At 35.3% G+C, this 19,477-nt stretch overlaps 1 protein-coding gene across 5 annotated transcripts in view; it reads left to right on the top strand.

The window, feature by feature from the left end:
- The window catches only part of ADAMTS19 (ADAM metallopeptidase with thrombospondin type 1 motif 19), a 237,443-nt gene that overhangs the window by 57,289 nt on the left and 160,677 nt on the right, over positions 1-19,477 (top strand). For all 5 annotated transcript variants that reach the window (XM_019422109.2, XM_053907517.1, XM_053907518.1 and 2 more), the window contains 2 exons: positions 543-700; positions 17,155-17,198. In XM_019422109.2, coding sequence (XP_019277654.1) covers positions 543-700; positions 17,155-17,198 — 202 coding nt within the window. The remainder of the gene's footprint in view (positions 1-542; positions 701-17,154; positions 17,199-19,477) is intronic.

Genomic DNA, 19,477 nt, shown 5'->3' with positions numbered 1-19,477 from the left:
TAAAACTGGCCTTTAGTTTTGGTTAATACCTCAGTTTTATTCTAAAAATGGAATGTTCTTAGTTTCCAAGGATCCTGACAACAAACCTTAACTTTCCAAGATGTAATTTTTAAAAGTGATTTTTAATGAGAGTTTTATTTTCTTATTTAAACATGTGCTTTTGAAACGTTTTCTTATCTGTAATTCATTTCAGAGAATACTCTGTGGCATCATTTTAGTATGCTACTTAACTAGAACTTTGAGAAAACTTTGTTCTTAAATTGTAGAAAAAAAATTAAGTTATTTAAGCCAGAAAGTTCCACATTCTTACAACACCTCTCTCCTTTTTCAGAGTAACATTGAACAGATTTTGTAGTTATTGTACCCTCCCAAAGTTGCACGATTTTCAGCTGAGGCTAAATTATTTCTGAATGTCTTCCAGGTTCTAATTACTGTTGTTATGGTCAGCGGTCCGCTTTAGTAATTCAGGAAGTCTCGTCAGTTTTTAGTTTTTTGTATATCTGAAAATAATTTGCCTTGAAGTGAAATCTCTTCTCTTGTAGGCAGACCTATATATTGGGCACCATGGAGAGAAAATGCTAGAGAGTTTTTGCAAGTGGCAGCATGAAGAATTTGGCAAAAAGAATGATATACATTTAGAGATGTCTACAAGCTGGGGAGAGGACATGACTTCAGTGGATGCAGCTATACTTATAACAAGGTAAATTTTCCAAAGCCAATTAAATGACATTCCTAATTCGATGGCTGTGCTGTTAATCGGATTAATTCCTTCAGAGAATGCTTTTATTCCAGATTTTGTGTTCCAAAAAACTTTGGCATAATGATTTTAGTCATCTCCCTCAATTCATAATAACTGATTTCTGAATAGGCACATTTTGGATGGCATATTGACAAAACTTGTGGCTAGTTAATTTAAAAAATATTTTACCCTCAGGGCGCCTGGATGGCTCCGTCGGTTAAGCGTCCAACTTCAGTTCAGGTCATGACCTCACGGTTCATGAGTTCAAGCCCCGCGTAGGGCTCTGTGCTGACAGCTCAGAGCCTGGAGCCTGCTTTGGATTCTGTGTCTCCCTGTCTCTCTGCCACTCTCCCACTCACACTCTCTTTCTCTCTCAAAAATGAATAAACATTAAAAATTTTAAGAAAAATAAAATTAAAAAAATACTTTACCCTCAAGTTTTGAAATGAAGACATAGCCATTGATGATGGGAAGTGAACACTATGGTGAATTTTGGTGGCACTTCACAAAAAGCCTATATTGTATGTTTTTCAGTCATCACCATGGAGATAAAGCACCCAATATATTAAACTCAGTAATTGATAAACTTTCTGGTACCACCTGAGAAAAAAGTTTCAATTAAATCTCTAGCTGATTAATTCTTGGCTCCACTGTGAATGTACTTTGTCATGCAGCATTAAAGGCAAATATAAAAAGATGAAACAGTGAACAACAATATGCTCTTTATGGGCACTCTGTGTTAGTAATTATTCGTAAATTTTTTGTTTAAAGCTATTAAAAATGAATAGTAATTCATTATTCACTAGCAATTTAATTTTAGCGTCAGCAATGTTGACATTTCCCATCACAGAATACACACTAACATCTGAATATGATTTTCTGTAACAGGTCTGTTGAATTCATGATAGCATCTTATTGCTGAATTATACAAAAACTCTTCTAGTTCTGCATAATTCACGAAGGTGAAAAAAATCTATTGTAAGAACACAATTGGACTTCCACTTCCAACTGTGTAGGTGTACCTGCGATTGGACTTTTACAGTAAATAGCCATAAAACTGAAGAATATTTATGAAACAAATGCTTTTTATTTTTTTATTTTTTTTTTTAATTTTTTAATGTTTTTATTTATTTTTGAGACAGAGAGAGACAGAGCATGAGCAGGGGAGGAGCAGAGAGAGAGGGAGACACAGAATCGAAAGCAGGCTCCAGGCTCTGAGCTGTCAGCACAGAAACCAACGTGGGGCTCGAACTCATGAACAGTGAGATCATGACCTGAGCCGAAGTCGGACGCCCAACCGACTGAGCCACCCAGGCGCCCCTAAACAAATGCTTTTAAGTCACTGGAGGATGAGCAGTGCAAGACTGCAACTTTGAAAGAAGGAAAATTTATTAAGGGAGCCCCACAGTCAATCCAGATTATTGCCTGGGAACAGTTTTTTGACTGGTATAGCAAGCTGGAATCTAGGTAGAGCCCAGTGGTCCTGCTGAAGGTACTGTAGATGAGGATCCTATGTAGAGAATGATGCCAAGAAGCTTGTGTGCAGATCATCTTGGAGAACTTTGCAAGACTGGTCTGAATATCCATAGATAGAAACTTTCCAAAAGCATCAGAGTGCTACAGCTATGGAGTTGAGATTGTTAAAGGACACTAGGAATTGAGTAGATTCAGGCTTTGAGAGTGGAGCGACCTTATTAGTACCTTGTCATTACTCCTGGTATTTAGCTGAAAAAACAGAAAAGCTGAGCCTTCCTAGTAGGGACTTTGATCCAGAAAAATGTCTACTCTTGACCTGCCCTAACAAAGCCTGAAACCAAGCACCTGTAAGGTATTTATGGGAGATAGACTGTGGAGGTTTACAAAAGCTTGGGAATTATCTTGAGCATTAGATAGATCCTCCCTACCAAGGAATAAGCTCAAACCTCCCACATTCAGAGTGACGAGCCAGTAATTGAACTGGCTCCTAAAACAAGAATCAGTTCTCTTCAGAGGAAGATAAAAGAATCCTGAATCTCTGTAACATATCTACATTGTCTGAAACATAATAAAAACTAGTCAAGCAAAGAAACATGAAAATGTGACCCATGGTGAAGGAAAAATAGTCAATAGAAACTGACCCTGAGATAGTTCAGATGTTGGATTTACTGATTAAAGTAGTTGTAATTGGAATCTCAGAAGAAGAATGAGAATAGGTAAGAAAAATTATTTGGACCTACAATGGCAAAATTGTTTCCCACATTGATGGGAAAAAACCCTTTATTATTATTATTGAAAAATTTTTAAAAACATTTATGTATTATTGAGAGACAGACACAGAGTGTGAGCAGGGGAGGGGTAGAGAGAGGGGGAAACACAGAATCCGAAATAGGCTCCAGGCTCTGAGCTGTCAGCACAGAACCCAATGTGGGGCTCGAACTCACAAACTGCAAGATCATGACCTGAGCCGAAGTCGATTGCTTAACCAACTGAGCCACCCAGGCGCCCCAGGAAATAAAACCCTTTAGATATCTACATATATCATAGGAAAATGAGTAAAAGTCAAAGATACAAAAAATGAGTTTTGAATTGTCCAAAGAGATGCATTTCACAGGGGAAACAATGTTAACATTGATGATTGACTTCCTGTCGGAAAAAAAATGAATATAAAAAACAATAAAAATGGTATCTCTAATGTATGGGGCTAGGGGGAACCCTATCAACAAAAATTGTTAATGAATTCTTAAAAGTGCTTTCTTAATCTATCAAAGGGTATCTACGCACATATACACAAAAATCTACAGTTAACAACACACTTAATGTTGAAAACCAAATATTTTCCATTAGAACTGGAAGCAAGGCAAAGATATCAATGCTTACCACTTCTATTCAGTTTTGTACTCAAGATCATAGCCAGTTTAGTAAGGTGGGAAAAAGAAAAAAACAGTTCTTTTTTTTTTTAATGTTTATTTTTGAAAGAGAGAGAGAGATTGTGTGTGTGTGTGTGTGTGTGTGTGAGAGAGAGAGAGAGAGGGGGGGGGGGGGACAGAGAGAGGGGGAGACACAGAATCCAGGCTCTGTGCTGTCAGCTCGATGCAGCGCTCGAACCTATGAAATGCAAGATCTTGATCTGAGCCAAAGTTGGATGCTTAACCAACTGAGTTACCCAGGTGCCCCAAGAAACAAAAGTTCTAAATATTGGAAAGAAAAAAATAAAAATATTTCTCTTCACAGATAATATACCTCAGTTCGAATAAAATTATAAGAAATATAGCAGAAAAATTGCCAGAAGTTATAATTGGATTTTTTAAGCACATAGAATATAAAGTCAAATTATAAAAATTTTATTTAGGGGCACTGAAATAGCTCAGTCTGTTGAGCATCTGACTCTTGATTTTGGCTCAGGTCATGATCTCATGATTCAGGAGATTGAGCCCCACATTGGGCTCTGCTCTGACAGCCGGGAGCTTGCTTGGGATTCTCTCTTCCTCTCTCTGCCTCTCCCCCACTCTCTCTCACACACACACACACACACACACACACTCTCTCTCTCTCTCTCTCAAAATAAATAAACTTAAAAAACAATTTTATTTATGTATAATGAAAATGTACAATTGGAATAATGTTATAGTAACTTCCAAAACCATAAAAAATGTAAGAATAATTTTAAAAAATATGTGTAAAACCTCTAAAATGATATCTACAGAGCACTGAGAGAGCTGAGAGAAATTAAATATCTAAATAAAGGTTTTTATTTGTTGGAAGACTATTACTGAGATTTTCATCTTACCCACATTGAGTGAGAGTCACTATAATCTCCATGAAAGTCGGTCCCAGCTTTTTTTGTAGAAATTGGCAAGCTGATTCCAACATGTATTTGGAAAAATAAAGAACATAGAAGAATCAAAACAATTTTGTAAAAGAAGGACAAACGGGGTGGACTTAAATTATCTGATTTCAAAGCTTATTATAAAGATTTGGTAATCAAAACAATGGGATTTTGGCAGAAACTTCGCAGGATAGATGAATGAAACAGAATAAAGAATCTCGAAATATACCCATATATATATGGTCAACTGACTCTCAAAAATCCACCAGTATTACTGAGTGATGGGAAGATAGTCTATTGATGAAATGGCTCTACAACATCTGGATATCCATGTGAAAAAAATGAATTTCAACCCTGCTTTACACCTTGTGTGATGTTAATTCATAATGGAGCATAGAAAGCTATGTGATATAGCTACAGCTGTCAAACTCTTAGTCAAAAAACAGAAGATCTACATGACTATAGGGAGGGTATTGATTTCTTGGATAGAATATAAGAAAAGCACTAATCAAAAGGTCTTGAAAATAATCGTTTGGACTTCTTCAAAATTTAAATCATCTCATGTGCAAAATACATTGATATGAAAATGGAAAGGCAGTCCCCCAGATTGGAGAAAATAGTGGCAATATGTCTGTCTACCAAACTATTTGTATTTGAAATATGTGTGTGTGTATGCATATATAGTATATAATATACAAAACTTCCAACTTCAAAACTCAGTAAGAGGGATGATCAAATAGAAATGACCTGTATTTGTCCAGTGCTAGCTGGTGATCTTCAATTGCCTAAATGACCTCTTTGAGTTTCATCATTAATGAGGATAGTAGTAAAGGGTAGAGAATATAAGACATCTTGTATAACATGAGGCCTACAGTGAAGGTTCAGTAATTTTATTCCAAACAAATAGTTGTGTAAGATCCTGTGTAAGCTTATATTCATGTGGCAGACCTACTATCAGAAATACCATTTGTTGTACTATTATATTGTCATTGTTCTTGTATTTATAGTTTTGTCAGCCCTTTTTTAGGGCTGACATCTTCCTTCTTTAGGAAAGTCATCTTCCTTATTTAGGAAATTATAATTTCGTAACATTGGGTGTCAACTACCCTCAAAAAAAAATTAGAATTATAATTTCATCCCATGTTAGGGGCACCTGGGTAGCTCAGTCGGTTGAACGTCTGACTTTGGGTCAGGTCATGATCTAGCAGTTTGTGAGTTTGAATCCCACATTGGGCTCTGTGCTGACAGCTCACAGCCTGGAGCCTGCTTCGGATTCTGTGTCTCCCTCTCCCTCTCTGCCTCTTCCCCGCTCGGGCTCTGTCTCTTACTTTCAAAAATAAATAAACATTAAAAAAATAATAATTTCATCCCACATTATCTTAGACACATTTAAGAACCCTCTGTTAGTGCTGAAGATACGCTGTAGTGCTTTTATTTTGTGTTCTCTTACATTGCTAGGGAAAGTTAGTGACAAGGGAGGTAATGATGAACAATGGTTAGTTAATAATATTAGAATAAAATATAGCACACAACAAATTCCTTTTTCAGGGTTTGGAAGAGAAAAATGAAATTGGAAATGAGGAATGAAATTGTCACACTATTGGTGGGGTGAGACAAAACTTGCATAGAGAGTATGATCCCAATACTACACATATGTTTATACATATTAGTTGTATACAGTGAATTTAGTTATGCAAATACATGGAAATAAAAATGGAGAAATATACTTTAAAATGTTAACTGTAAGTACTACTCCTAGATAGTGGGATTGTAGGCTAATGTTTTAACTTTATTCTGTATTTTTCAAATTTCTGTAAGAAATATATTACATTTTAATGGGAAAAATATGAATTAGTAATCAAATTATGAGTATCATCCTCTTTAGTCTCAGAAGTAGTATTTCAAACACCTAACAACCGTGAGAAGGATGACAGATTTCATTAGCTGACAATTCTGTAAAAACCACTGTCTAAACAGAATTTCTGCTCCAGACCCAAAGAAAAGCCTTTTTTTGTGGGGTGAAATTTGCTATGGTTTTGCCGAGCCACTTCATGTTTCATGGGGCAAAAAAATCTTTGTACACCTTTCATCCCTTTAGTAGAAATGTTGTCTTCGCTTTTTTGTACTATTATAGGTAGGACTTAGAATAGGACCGAGTAGGTTTTTTTAAATCACAACAGGAATAAAAAAAGAAATAAAACAGAAATATCAAAATTGGTGATTGAATATAGGAAAAAAAAACTATCAAAGTATATAGACACATAAAATATTAATAGATACTGACAAGTAATGCTACCTTTACCTCCCCGTGGGGCTAAGATTTATTTGGAGGATTCCTGTTTCTCCATATCACTTCTTATCAGTGCCATAACAATGAAAATCAGTGCACTAGAGGGAGTGTTATTTCTAAGTGACCTAGCACCATTTGATTAGTAAAGTCTAAATGAAAGGTTTGAGTAATTGAGGTAGAAGTATCCCTTTTACACTAAGTATCCCTTAGTGTAAACATGAAGGTGATCAGATCTTTAGCTTTATGTGGAAGTTGTGAAAGATAAAATAAAAATTTAAATCTCTTTGCATTCCATGGTGGATTCCATCCACATGGGACAAGTTGACTGACCAACTTACACAATATTCTCCCCTTAGATTATTAAGCAGTGTATGTTATGTGAACATAGTAGTAGGAAGGAGTTTTAGATAGCTATTAATTTTGGTTTCAACTAAACAATGTTTTTATAAATTCAAACCTATCTGCAGTAATATATTTGTTAAATTGTTCTATGATACTGAAATAAATAATTTAAAGCTGACTCAGTTGTTGTAGGCTCACAGTTACAAAAACACAAAGCATGTCCTCCCGGCTGTCAACTCTATGATTTCTCCACGTAATTTTCACATTTCTCTTTGAAATCTTGCAGAAGACATAAGTTTCTCTTGAAAACGCTCTTAAATTTACAATACAATTTAATTACTGATAACTTTGCCTTTCATATTTATGAAGATGTTTTTGGTTTATGTACAGTACTTTTGAAAGTTAGTTTTAAACTAACATCATTGGCAAGTAAGATAGGAAATTTAATAAAGTATACAAATGGCAGAAATATATTAATTTAATACAACTCATAGAATAATTTTTGAGTGAATCATTTATAGGTATATCCCAGGACACTACAAAACTCGACAATGAGACTTATTCTCAAATGCATCTTCATTCTTGGAAATTAAAGGCTACATTTCATTTTTTTTCAATATAAATCAGAACTTCAGCAGAATTTATTGGCCTTCCCACTTGCCAGAGTCTAACAGTATCATTTCCATAAACTCATATTATGAAACTCTGTGATGCAGGCTTCAAGCGCACTGAGCCAACATGAGCCAAAGATGAGAGAATTTGAATCCACGTGATCATTGATCTCGGCAGCAAACAAATCAATTTCCCCCATCACCTCCCCCGAAATTTTGAATATTATGAAGTTAAGAATACATTATTTGGGCCTTCTTGAAAAGAAGTTGACAGTGGAAGAATTGAAGATTAAGAATTATAATCTGATCTGAGGTTTTTAAATCTTGCTCACAATTTATTTTTTAATTGTACTGAGAAGTCCTTCCAGGGCTTTTGGAGAAAAGAGCTTGCATTTTTAAAAAATAATTTGTTTTATTCATGTGTTTGCTGAGTAGAAATTGGCTGTGTGAAGGACTCCAAGTGCCCTTGAAAATAAGCAGTGCATTTGTCATAGTTTTATCGTCTTGTTTAGTTACAGATGAAGTCCCTTGTTTCACATTATGTAAATCAAATAGTTCTGTTGCAGCCTCTTGCATTATGATATGATGTACTGTACATTTAGCAAAAGCACATAAAATCCCTTTCCCTCTACATCTGAATATACTTTACCCTCTGTGATTCTTGGCCCTAAGGTGAAGATTTTGCTTTTATGTGATTCTTTAATTTTCTGCATTACCATATTATTCAGTATCATCTGTTGTGGGTGTTTCTCTCTCCATTTGTTTGCTGGCAAAGGCAACTGCAAAATAGAACTATCCATTATTTAATACAATTCCCCAGGCTTCTTCCTCACTGATCCCGGGGCCCTTATCACATTACAGAAATGATTGTGTGTCATCCTCTTCTTTGACTTCAGAGTAAAAGCCTTTTTTACTTTGTATTCTTCCCCTTTACCCACTGCTTGGCATCAAAGAGGCACCTAATGAATCCAGCAGCCTCCAGTTGTGCAGGTTGTACACCGCACAACAGTAGAGGGAGCTTTTTACATTGTTGTGTACATAAATGTATCCCTAGAATTAAGCACTACACACCCTATACAACCAGGCATGGTATCCCTGTGATAAATTTGATTTTTGTATCTTCTGATGCAGAAAAGGGCTAATTATATACTTGTAACAAAAAAGTCAGCAAACCTTTTCCATTCCTCTTTATCAGTAATTATATTCAGAATCTGAATGTATTCTACTGCCAAAGGGATATATTTTCCTACATCATTTGTTGTTAGTTTTGAGCCACAGAGACTAACTTTACCCAAGTTAAGCACCAAAAGAGGTGTCTCTCTGGAATTCTTTGGTAGATGGAGAAAATTCTATGTGGTACTTAGCATCAGAGGAAGAATTGAGAAATTAGACATTAAGAAAGACAGTGAAGAAGGAAACTAGAAATGTCAACCACTAGGTTTGGATGATTCAGGGCCATTCATATTTTCTTACTGTATTATTTATTCGCTTTAGATCCTCTAAAAAAGTGGCTTTGGGTCAGGATAGAGTGGGGAGGCAAATTCTGTGATTAGAAGCCAGTGACTAGAAAATATGATACATTTGAAGGTGGTTTCTCAGGGGAATGATGCTGGGGGTTAGGGGATAGTTAGGGTCTGCCTCAGTGGCTGTCAAGGAATCACTTAGATTTTCAAAATGTTCGGTTATAACCCTGGGAATAAGTGTTCCAGTGAATGTTTTGTTTGTATTTCTAAAGTTTTCAGTTTTGATCTTGAATATTGAAAATGTTGAAAGGATGCTATTCACTAGTTTAATTTAGAAGTTTAGCATATGGTAGTTCAAGTGATTAATGGGATAAAAGGTAAAATTTAAGTGTGTCTTCCCTCATTTACTTAGAGTTGCCTTTCTAATTAAGGCATGTATTAAAAATTTTTTTTTTTACAAAAACAAAGTGAAACTATTAAGATACTCAATGCTGATGGACAATCTGCTTATTTAGTTCAGTAAAATTTTCTTTGCTATTTACTTTCTAATAATTAACAGAAATTGACCTACTTTACAACATTAATTCGGTTGGAAAGTACACATATGTTAAGGCAGGTGCAAGTAATATTGATAAGATTGTATATTCTACGTAAAAAGAGAAAAGATGATTCGTACAGTGAATATTAATCTATCAAGTGATAGCAGCCAGCTTTCACTTGTCCAGGATGGATTAACTAGTTTTTAGATTTATCAGAATAAAAAATAATGGTTTATTTCAGAAACAAAAGTAACATTTTTAGATTAGTGACAACATGTTGTGCTGTTCCTGTTGTTTGGAAATACACAGTTATCAGTAGGTAGCAACTGTAATGTTGCACTGTGTCTATTGCATTCGAGGTATGATTGACTCCTCTGCAGCCAGATGAGAGGTCTCTAGAGTAGGTCTCTCTAGAGCAAAGATGTGTCTGCTATGCAGGCTAAAAGCAGGAGCAGAGGAAAACATGGCTGCTAAAACAAACCAAAGCCAAATATTTAAGAGTAGAATTAATTAGTGAGGAAAGGAAAAGGAAAGGATAAGATGCAAGAGGGTCTGAGTTTCTGCCTTTCTTGAATCCTGGTGAAGTATTGGAAAAGTGTTCTTCGTGGAGAGACCCACAGGAATAACAAATCTTCAAGTGATTCTTTGTGCAGAAATTCATGAGATTGGCAGTCATTCCTGTATTATTTTTGTTATACATAACTGCAGAATGGTAAACATATTCCTAAATCCTGAATATTATTTAAATATATCAAGTTTATATTAAGTCAGTTAGGTGACTTGTGTTGAAATAGATTATTTAAGGTTATGTTTTATCTTCTTTTATTTAAAAATTTTTTTAACATTTATTCATTTTTTGTTAGAGACAAAACATGAGTGGGGGAGGGGCAGAGAGAGAGGGAGACACAGAATCCAAAGTAGGCTCCAGGCTCTGAGCTGTCAGCACAGAGCCCAATGCGGGGCTTGAACTCATGGACCATAAGATCATGACCTGAGCTGAAGTTGAACACTCAGAACTGACTGAGCCACCCAGGTGCCCCATGTTTTGTCTTCTTTATTGCAACTCTACCTTTGTCTACTTTATTCTAGTAATCAAGGATTGATTCTATATGGAAATCATGTCTGTCAGATATTTGCCAGGAGGAATAGTAAAAAATTATCATGATTAATTGTTGATAGTAAGTTACATCATTCTGTAGTTCATTCATATCCATGGCTATCCACACATACCCGTTTTTTCCTCCAATCTTATGGAAAGGAAATAGCAATATTGTAACAATTACTAATGTTTACAATAATTCATAATTCACACATTCCCCACTTGTAGAAAGGTATCTTTGAAAAAAAAGTTTATTATCAATTGAGGTCAATGTGAACATCTCACTGAGGCAGTTATACAGTCTTTCCATAGTTTGGTAAAAGAAACTGCATGATATAAATTGTGATAATAGAATAAGTCTATATGGCTTGATTCTATGTACATTACGATCTAATCAGGTTAACAATACATATATGTTTCTCTATTCTAATTTCTATATGTTAGGTCACAAATTATATTCCATTCCTTTAATTATGTGATAATCTGGCTAGATAATCTTGAGATGTTCCCATTATAGACATCTTGGAATTGTAGAAAAAATAGAATAAAAATCCTTTTATACATACAGATGAGCCAAAAAATTAAAGGCTGTGGCAAAAACAAATACATAAAAAAAACACACACACACACATACACACACATACACACACACACACACACACACACACACACACACAAAAGCAAAACACAAAAGAGAGCTTCTGAGGTAAAGTGATCGTTTCCCTGGGAGGAGTTATTTGGACCTAAACCTCTCGGTTCTTGGATTTAACTCCCAGATGAAGAGAATACTTTGAGGCTTTGCGAGTGTGGCAGTGGAGCTGAAATGATTGCATATAGGCCAGAACCCTTAGATAACTACACCTTTGACTAAAGTATGATCTGGTAGAAGCTCAGCAAAAGAGTGCAGGCTGTCGACAAGAAGCATTCCAGCTCAGCCATGACCGCAAGTTAGGAAAAAACCAGCTCCTCTGGGGATTTGGTACCACAAATATGATTTCCACATTGAAACCCTTGTTGAAAACATGCACAACACTACTCTGAAGGGTCCCTTTCTTGACTTACACCGCACAAGGTAAGGCAAATAGAGTGCAACTAAATTAGTTCACCATAGAATTTCAAAACACAAAATGACATGGGGTGCCTGGATGGCTCAGTTGGTTAAGTATTCGACTTCAGCTCAGGTCATGATCTCATGGTTCATGAGTTTGAGCCCTGTGTCAGGCTCTGTGCTGACAGCTCAGAGCCTGGAGCCTGCTTTGTAATCTGTGTCTCCCTCTGTCTCTGCCCCTCCCCTGCTCATGTTCTGTCTGTCTGTCTCTCTCTCAAAAATGAATAAATATTAAACACAAATAACAACAACACAAAATGACAGCATCTTTCATGATAAGAGCCAGGAGTCCCAGTAAAGACTAATTTAAAAAGCTGGGATTAAAAAAAAAAAAAAACAACACAAAAAAAACCTGTTCACAGGATTAAAAACACCAAAAAAATCAAAATGTGAGAATAAATTGTTTGAGGGGGAAGAAGTTGATTTGAAAATTGAGGAAAATAAAACAACTATAAAAGAAAGGTACTTATACTTAAAATCTCACTATCTGAGTTGAAGAGCAGATTAGATGCAGCTGAAGAGAGTACTAGTGGATTGGATGATATATCTGTAGGATGTTTCCAGAAGGCTGCCTTGAGTGGTTAACAGATGGAATTACAAAAGAGTTCTTGAGAGTTACAGACATTAGAATGAAAAGAACAAAAATACATTTAAAGACCTAAAGGTATTCTAGCATAATAGAGAGAATGTGAGAGGAATACCTACATAGATAATGCTAAGAATTTTTATGTGTCATAGGATCTTCAAATTGGAAAACACCAAGGACCAAAGAAGATAAATAAAGTCAAAATCAGTACCTAGAAACATCTAGGTGAGACTGCACATCTACAAAGACATAAAGAAATCCTAAAATTAACCAAAAACCATGTTATATGCCAATCATATCTCAATAAAATTTAACCAGAAACCAAATGCATGCTGACTTCTATTCTGTATTTATGAATACTAGAAATAAATGAAATAATATTTTTCATGTGCTGAATTCTGTAAAGTTAACTTAAAATTCTGCACTTAGACACTGTTCCATTATAACTAAATACACAGGAAACAAAGTCTGGATCAGTTTATTATTCATAGATCCTCACCGAAGGAGATACTGAACAATGTACTTGCAGAATAACAAGCTCTCTAGAAAGTAATGATACAAGATATTATTGAGAAAATAAATTGATAAATACAGGGGCAAATCTAAAGAAGCATTAATGGTGTAGCCGATCTAACTTGTGATTTTAAAAATTGAGATAGAATTATAATATCAGATAAAAATAATATGAAGGATTGAAGGGAACAGTTGAATTAAAAGCATTATGATGTCCTTTTTTCAGGAGGGCACTGAAGATAATTTTTAACTGTAGAAATTTCAATTGAGGGGCGCCTGGGTGGCTCAGTCGGTTAAGCGGCCAACTTCAGCTCAGGTCATGATCTCGCGGTCTGTGAGTTCAAGCCCCGCGTCGGGCTCTGTGCTGACAGCTCGGAGCCTGGAGCCTGTTTCAGATTCTGTGTCTCCCTCTCTGTGACCCTCCCCCGTTCATGCTCTGTCTCTCTCTGTCTCAAAAATAAATAAACGTAAAAAAAAATTTAAAAAAAAAGAAATTTAAATTGAATGTGGCACATAGAATAATGTCTGTGTTCTAATCCACAGACAGTGTGACTATGTTATCTTATATGGCAACAGGACTTTGCAGATGTGATTATGTTAAGGATTTTGAGATTGGGAGATTATCCTGGATTATCTGGGGGAGCCTAGGGCAATCACAAGTTATAGGGAAAGAGGGAGGCAAGAGAGTCAGAGAAAGAGATGTTAGGGTGGTAGTGATGAAGTGATGCCATTGCCAGATTTGAAGATAGAAGGGAATTGTGAGTCAAGAAATACAGGCAGTCTGTAGAAGCTAGAAAAGGCAAGGAAACATAATCTCACCTAGGGATTCCAGAAGGAACACAGTATTGCCTCTACTTTTATTTTATCCCAGTGAACTCTAGACTTTGGACTTTGAAACTGTAAAATAATACATTTATGTTAAATCACTATATTTGTGGAATTTGTTACAACAGCAATAGGGAACTAATACAATGTATTTTAAAAGTAAAAGTAACCATATATTGAACCTAACCTAATGTTACTTTTCAAGCAATGGCAGACAGAAGATATAGGAAAATAAAACTAGATAGGAAGAAAGAAAAACAAGAGAAAAGAGATATAACTTGGGACATAGAATTCACAAATAAGAGAAAAATCCAAATACATCCATACTAAAGTATTAAATTCACTTATAAAGAGATTATATAGGGGCGCCTGGGTGGCTCAGTCGGTTAAGTGTCCAACTTCAGCTCAGGTCACGATCTCGCAGTCCGTGGGTTCGAGCCCCACATCGGGCTCTGTGCTGACAGCTCAGAGCCTGGAGCCTGTTTCAGATTCTGTGTCTCCCTCCTTCTCTGACCCTCCCCTGTTCATGCTCTCTCTCTGTCTCAAAAATAAATAAACGTTAAAAAATATTAAAAAATAAATAAATAGATTATATAAACAGGTTTTATAATTTTAACCATATGCTGTTTATAAGAGACTTAGAGAAAATGAAAGCTGAAAGTAAAGAAAAAAGATATACCAGGCAAATATTAATGTATTACTAATATATTAATTTTTGTTAATATCAGACAAAATAGACTTTAACAGGGAAAATATTAGGATAAGTAGGATTTCCATTCAATTCCATTCCATTCCATTTACAATTCCATTCAATAGTAAAAACTAAATCAAAATAAGTTATAAAAGTTCAGAGATAACTTAGTTTCATTGTAAGGCAAAAATTAGAATCACAAGGAAACAAATTTATAACCACAGTGGAATTTTAACATCTCTTTTTCATGAACAAATTTAAAAATAAATTCAGAATTTCTCATTTTCTTAAGCTATTTTATTTTATTCTATTTTTTTAATGTTCACTTTTGAGTGCAAGTGGAGGTGGGGCAGAAAGAGAGGGAGACACAGAACCCGAAGCAGGCTCCAGGCTCTGAGCTCTGAGCACAGAGCTGGACACAGAGCTCGAACTCATGGACCACGAGATCATGACCTGTGCCGAAGTTGGATGCTTAACTGATTGAGCCACCCAGTCTCCCCTCTTAAGCCATTATGTATCAGAATTTGTTAGCTAGATCTAATGGGCATGTATAGCTTGTCCCCAAACAATTTGAGAATAAACATTTTTTTCAAGTTTTGATTCCAGGATAGTTAACACACATTGTTATATTAGTTTCAGGTGTACAAGTTAGTGATTCAGCAATCCTATACCTTACTCAGTGCTCATCATGATACATGTACTCTTACTCCCTTTCACCTATTTCGTCTCCCACCCACCTCCCCTCTTGAAACCACCAGTTCTCTGTATTTAAGAATATTTTTTTTTGTTTATTTCTTTACATTTTATTTTTTAATGTTTATTTATTTACTTTAAGAGAGAGAGCAGGAGAGGGGTGGAGAGAGGGAGAGAGAGAGAGAGAGAGAGAGAGAGAAAGAAAGAAGAAAGAAGGAAGGAAGGAAGGAAAGAAAAAGAAAGAAAGAAAGAAAGAAAGAAAGAAAGAAAGAAAGAAAGAAAGAAAGAAAGAGAAAGAAAGAAAGAAAGAAAGAAAGAAAGAAAGAAAGAAAGAAAGAAAGAAAGGAAGAAAGAATGAAAGAATGAATCCCGAGCAGGGTTCACATTGCTAGCTCAGAGTCCATCATGGGGCTCAAACTCAAGAGGTGTGAGATCATGACCTGAGCTGAAATCAAGAGTAGGACCCTTGACTGACTGAGCCACCCAGGCACCCCTTATTTCTTTACATTTTAAATATGCATGGTACATTAACAAAACTACACATAAATATTAAGTTACAGATGCTGCTGGTGGGCTGAGCAAAATGTGAATTGAAAACTAACCATTATCGTTTCAATGTAGGTGTCGGTGAAATTGATAGGAGTGTTGCACTTAATTTTTATAAATCATTTTTCATTTAGAGATGGCATTCAGATGGCTATGACAGAGGAATTAAAAAAAAAACATTTCTCCCTTCCATACACACAAAGACTAATTATTGTATTGTTTGTAATAGTAAAAATTCTATAGAAACTAAACATTCATCAGTAGATTGCTTAAATTATAGTACAGAAATACCAAGAACAACAAAAGACAACAAAGATGTCAACAACTAAGTTTTGAGAGCTTACTAGGTGATTGGCATTGTTTTCAAGGTTTTCTGTGTGTTAACTCATCCAACCCATTCACTGAACTCACTTTTAAATGTCTTATATGTGTTGGGGTGCCTGGATGGTTCAGTCGGTTAAGCATCTGGCTTAAGTTCAAGTTCATGGGTTTGAGCCCTGCCTTGGGCTCTGGGCTGGCAGCTTGGACCTCAGAGCCTGGAGCCTGCTTCAGATTTTTTGTCTCCCTCTCTGTCTGCCCCTTTTCTGCTGATGCGCTCGCTCTCTCTCTCTCTCTCTGTCTCTCAAATAAATAAACATTAAAAAAAAATAAATGTTTTTATGTGTTAAATCATCTATCCTGTACTACAAACCTACATGGTAGATAGCTATCATTTTTACCTCCCCCTTTTTTAGATGACAGAGGCACAAGAAGGTTCAGTAAATTGCCTAAGGTCACATAGCTAGTAAAAGGTAGATAAAATTGTGCTTTCATATGCTTTGCATCTAAAGCTCATAATTTATGGAATGCTCTTTGAGATACAGTGGTCAAATAGCAAATTATAGGATATTACTCATGGTTAGATCTTACCTGTGTAAAAATATTAATTTCCTCACGCCTTAAAAATTTTTTTTAATGTTTATTTATTTTTGCGAGAGGGACAGCCATGTCCCAATATCACATATACATTTTTATAATAAAAAAGTTAAATCCTGTAAAATTCAAAACAAGATAGAATTTTATTTTTGAGATATTTTTTTATGAAATAAGATAGCATGTTTCAGGATTATATGAGGTAAAGATGCATCATTAAAATTTAAGAATTCTCATATTTTGTTAGAATTAAAATTAGTTAATCTTAGTCCTAGTAAATTCTTGGAGAAAAAATGTGTGTTTATTTGTTCATGTAATTATTAAAAATGAGTCACATAATCTGTCAATTGTGGAAAAGCTGATTTTACTTCCATTTTCTATTTCCTTTCTAGGAAAGATTTCTGTGTTCACAAAGATGAACCATGTGATACAGTTGGTAAGTGTATGTAAAAAATTTTATACTTTTGAGGCATTCTGGGGACCTTTAACACATCATTTGTCTTAGCATAGGAAATTGTTTGAGAGTGTTGGTTTTAAAAGAGTGTGTTTAGAATGTCACAGGTATGTATTTCCAACCTTTGTGTTTAATCATTTGTCAACACTTCAGTTATTAACGAAACAGCTTAAAGACATATATACACCGTATACTGCAGAAACATTTTAAACAATGCTTTAGGAATAACATGAGTTCTTTTTTCTTATTTTCACAAAGATGTATACATGAATAGAATTCAGTAAAATTCTATTATTACTGCTATATCAAGGCAAAATATATTCATGTCAATATGATTGACCTTTTTCAGGCTAGTGGATCTTTTTTGAGTTATAAATGCTTGAAGTTCTTTGCAGACTGTATCAGGGAAACCCCATCTCATTTGCCCAACTAATGAGGATTTTCTGTACCGAGAGTAGTAAATTTTTTATATTTTGTCCTCGACATCTAAAATTCCTAAAACATAACTACACAGCCAATAGAATCCATGAAACCACAGTTCTTAATTTTGAGAGAATAAATGCATCTACATAATTTACTTATCCTTATGTAAAACTATATATAAATATATAACTATATATATTAGTTTTAAGTCATGTAGCTGTATATAATAAGGCATTATTGGTAAGGTATGGTTAAGAGTCCAATCTGGTTTTGACATAGAATGTGGGCTTTATTTCTGTAGAGTAGGACATAATTTAACTTAACTATCTTTGACATGTCATATGTTCTTTGTAAGATGAGCAATTTGAAAAGGGAAAAAAGAATAAAGGGGATCATGTATTTTAAAAAATAATGTTTAAGTAGTTCCATCATTAAGTACTCATCATAAGTTCTCATCAACCTCATATGATTAAATCTGCGATAGTAAGTGGAAAATAGTCGTAATAGTGTTAGGCAGATAATGATGGAATCAAAAAATTGTTTGGCATAGAAGAGGCCATAGCATAAAAAAGAGCTAGACACCTAAGGAAAAGCTGAATGATTTAGAGACGATTTTCCTGCTTCCTGCAGTTTTCTTCTCCTCTTGTTTGAATCTCCAGAAAATGAATCTGGATGCATAGTTTTAATCAACCTAACTACAGAAGATTTTGATTACAGCGAAGCCTGTATCAAGATAATTACCTTTACCTCTACTTGCACAACTATATTGCCCCTAAGCCTTCTTTAATGTAGCAGATCAACTTGTGGCCTCATTCAAGCACCTGAGAGCTGGGAAGTATCTCCCGTAATTATACATGCTATCCGCCTTTTTATAACTTGCACACAGACTAAGGAAGCCATGCTAACGTGAGGCAAAGCAATTTCTTTCTTGTTTTTTTTTTTTTTTAATATTTATTTATTTATTTTGAGAGGGGACAAAGAGGGACACACAGAGAGAGAGAGAAAGAGAGAGAGAGAGAGAGAGAGAGAGAGAGAGAATCCCAAGTAGGCTCCACACTGTCAGCCCAAAACCCGACACAGGGCTCAATCTCAGGAACCGTGAGATCATGACCTGAGCCCAAATCAAGAGTCCAATGCTTAATCAACTGAGCCACCCAGGTGCCCCAAAGCAATTTATTTTTTATTATGACTGTTTCACATCTTGGTAAATCTGCTAGTTGAAAATATCATGCATATTCATGATATATATTATCTATGAAACTTATTTTCTGGTTTAAAGCATATTTGAATAAGGAAGTATCTTGATGTGTTTGGACAAAATGTGTATGCTTCATCAGGGAAGTGGTGTAATCAGTCCCCCTTTGTATTCAACCTGTCCATTAAGAGCGTGGTAGAAACTGGTTCTAAATACATAGGATGTGGAAGGTCCAATACCCTTCCTGAGATCTCTGTGTATTCCTGAGTACTTAGATTCTTGGGGCCTCCTTGATAACACTGTTGAATCACTGAATTGTTCAACCTAGGGCCCAGTCTAAACTCTGGGCTTCCAAATGTGTGAGCCAGTAAGTTTCTTTATTGTTTAAGCCAATTTAAGCTTTTTACTTCTGTAGCTTATGGCATAAGACATAGATTTTCCCTGATACTCATATACTCGTTTATAAGGAAAGAAAAATATGGGGCAATATTAATGATTTCCATGGTTATTAAGAGGGTGCATTAAAATTCCTTTATGAATTGTTCCCAGAGTTAAAGAAGCATCTTTAGCTTGCAGGTTGTCTTAACAGCTCTCTATCTCTAGTGTAACAACAAAAAAAGATATTAGGGCTTATCAATAAAAT

This window comes from Panthera pardus, unplaced genomic scaffold, assembly GCF_024362965.1.
Source record: "Panthera pardus isolate Hobbes unplaced genomic scaffold, ASM2436296v1 HiC_scaffold_2, whole genome shotgun sequence".
Taxonomy (NCBI): domain Eukaryota; kingdom Metazoa; phylum Chordata; class Mammalia; order Carnivora; family Felidae; genus Panthera; species Panthera pardus.
Note: the sequence above shows the minus strand (reverse complement) of the source record. Positions and strands in the feature narration are given on the sequence as shown.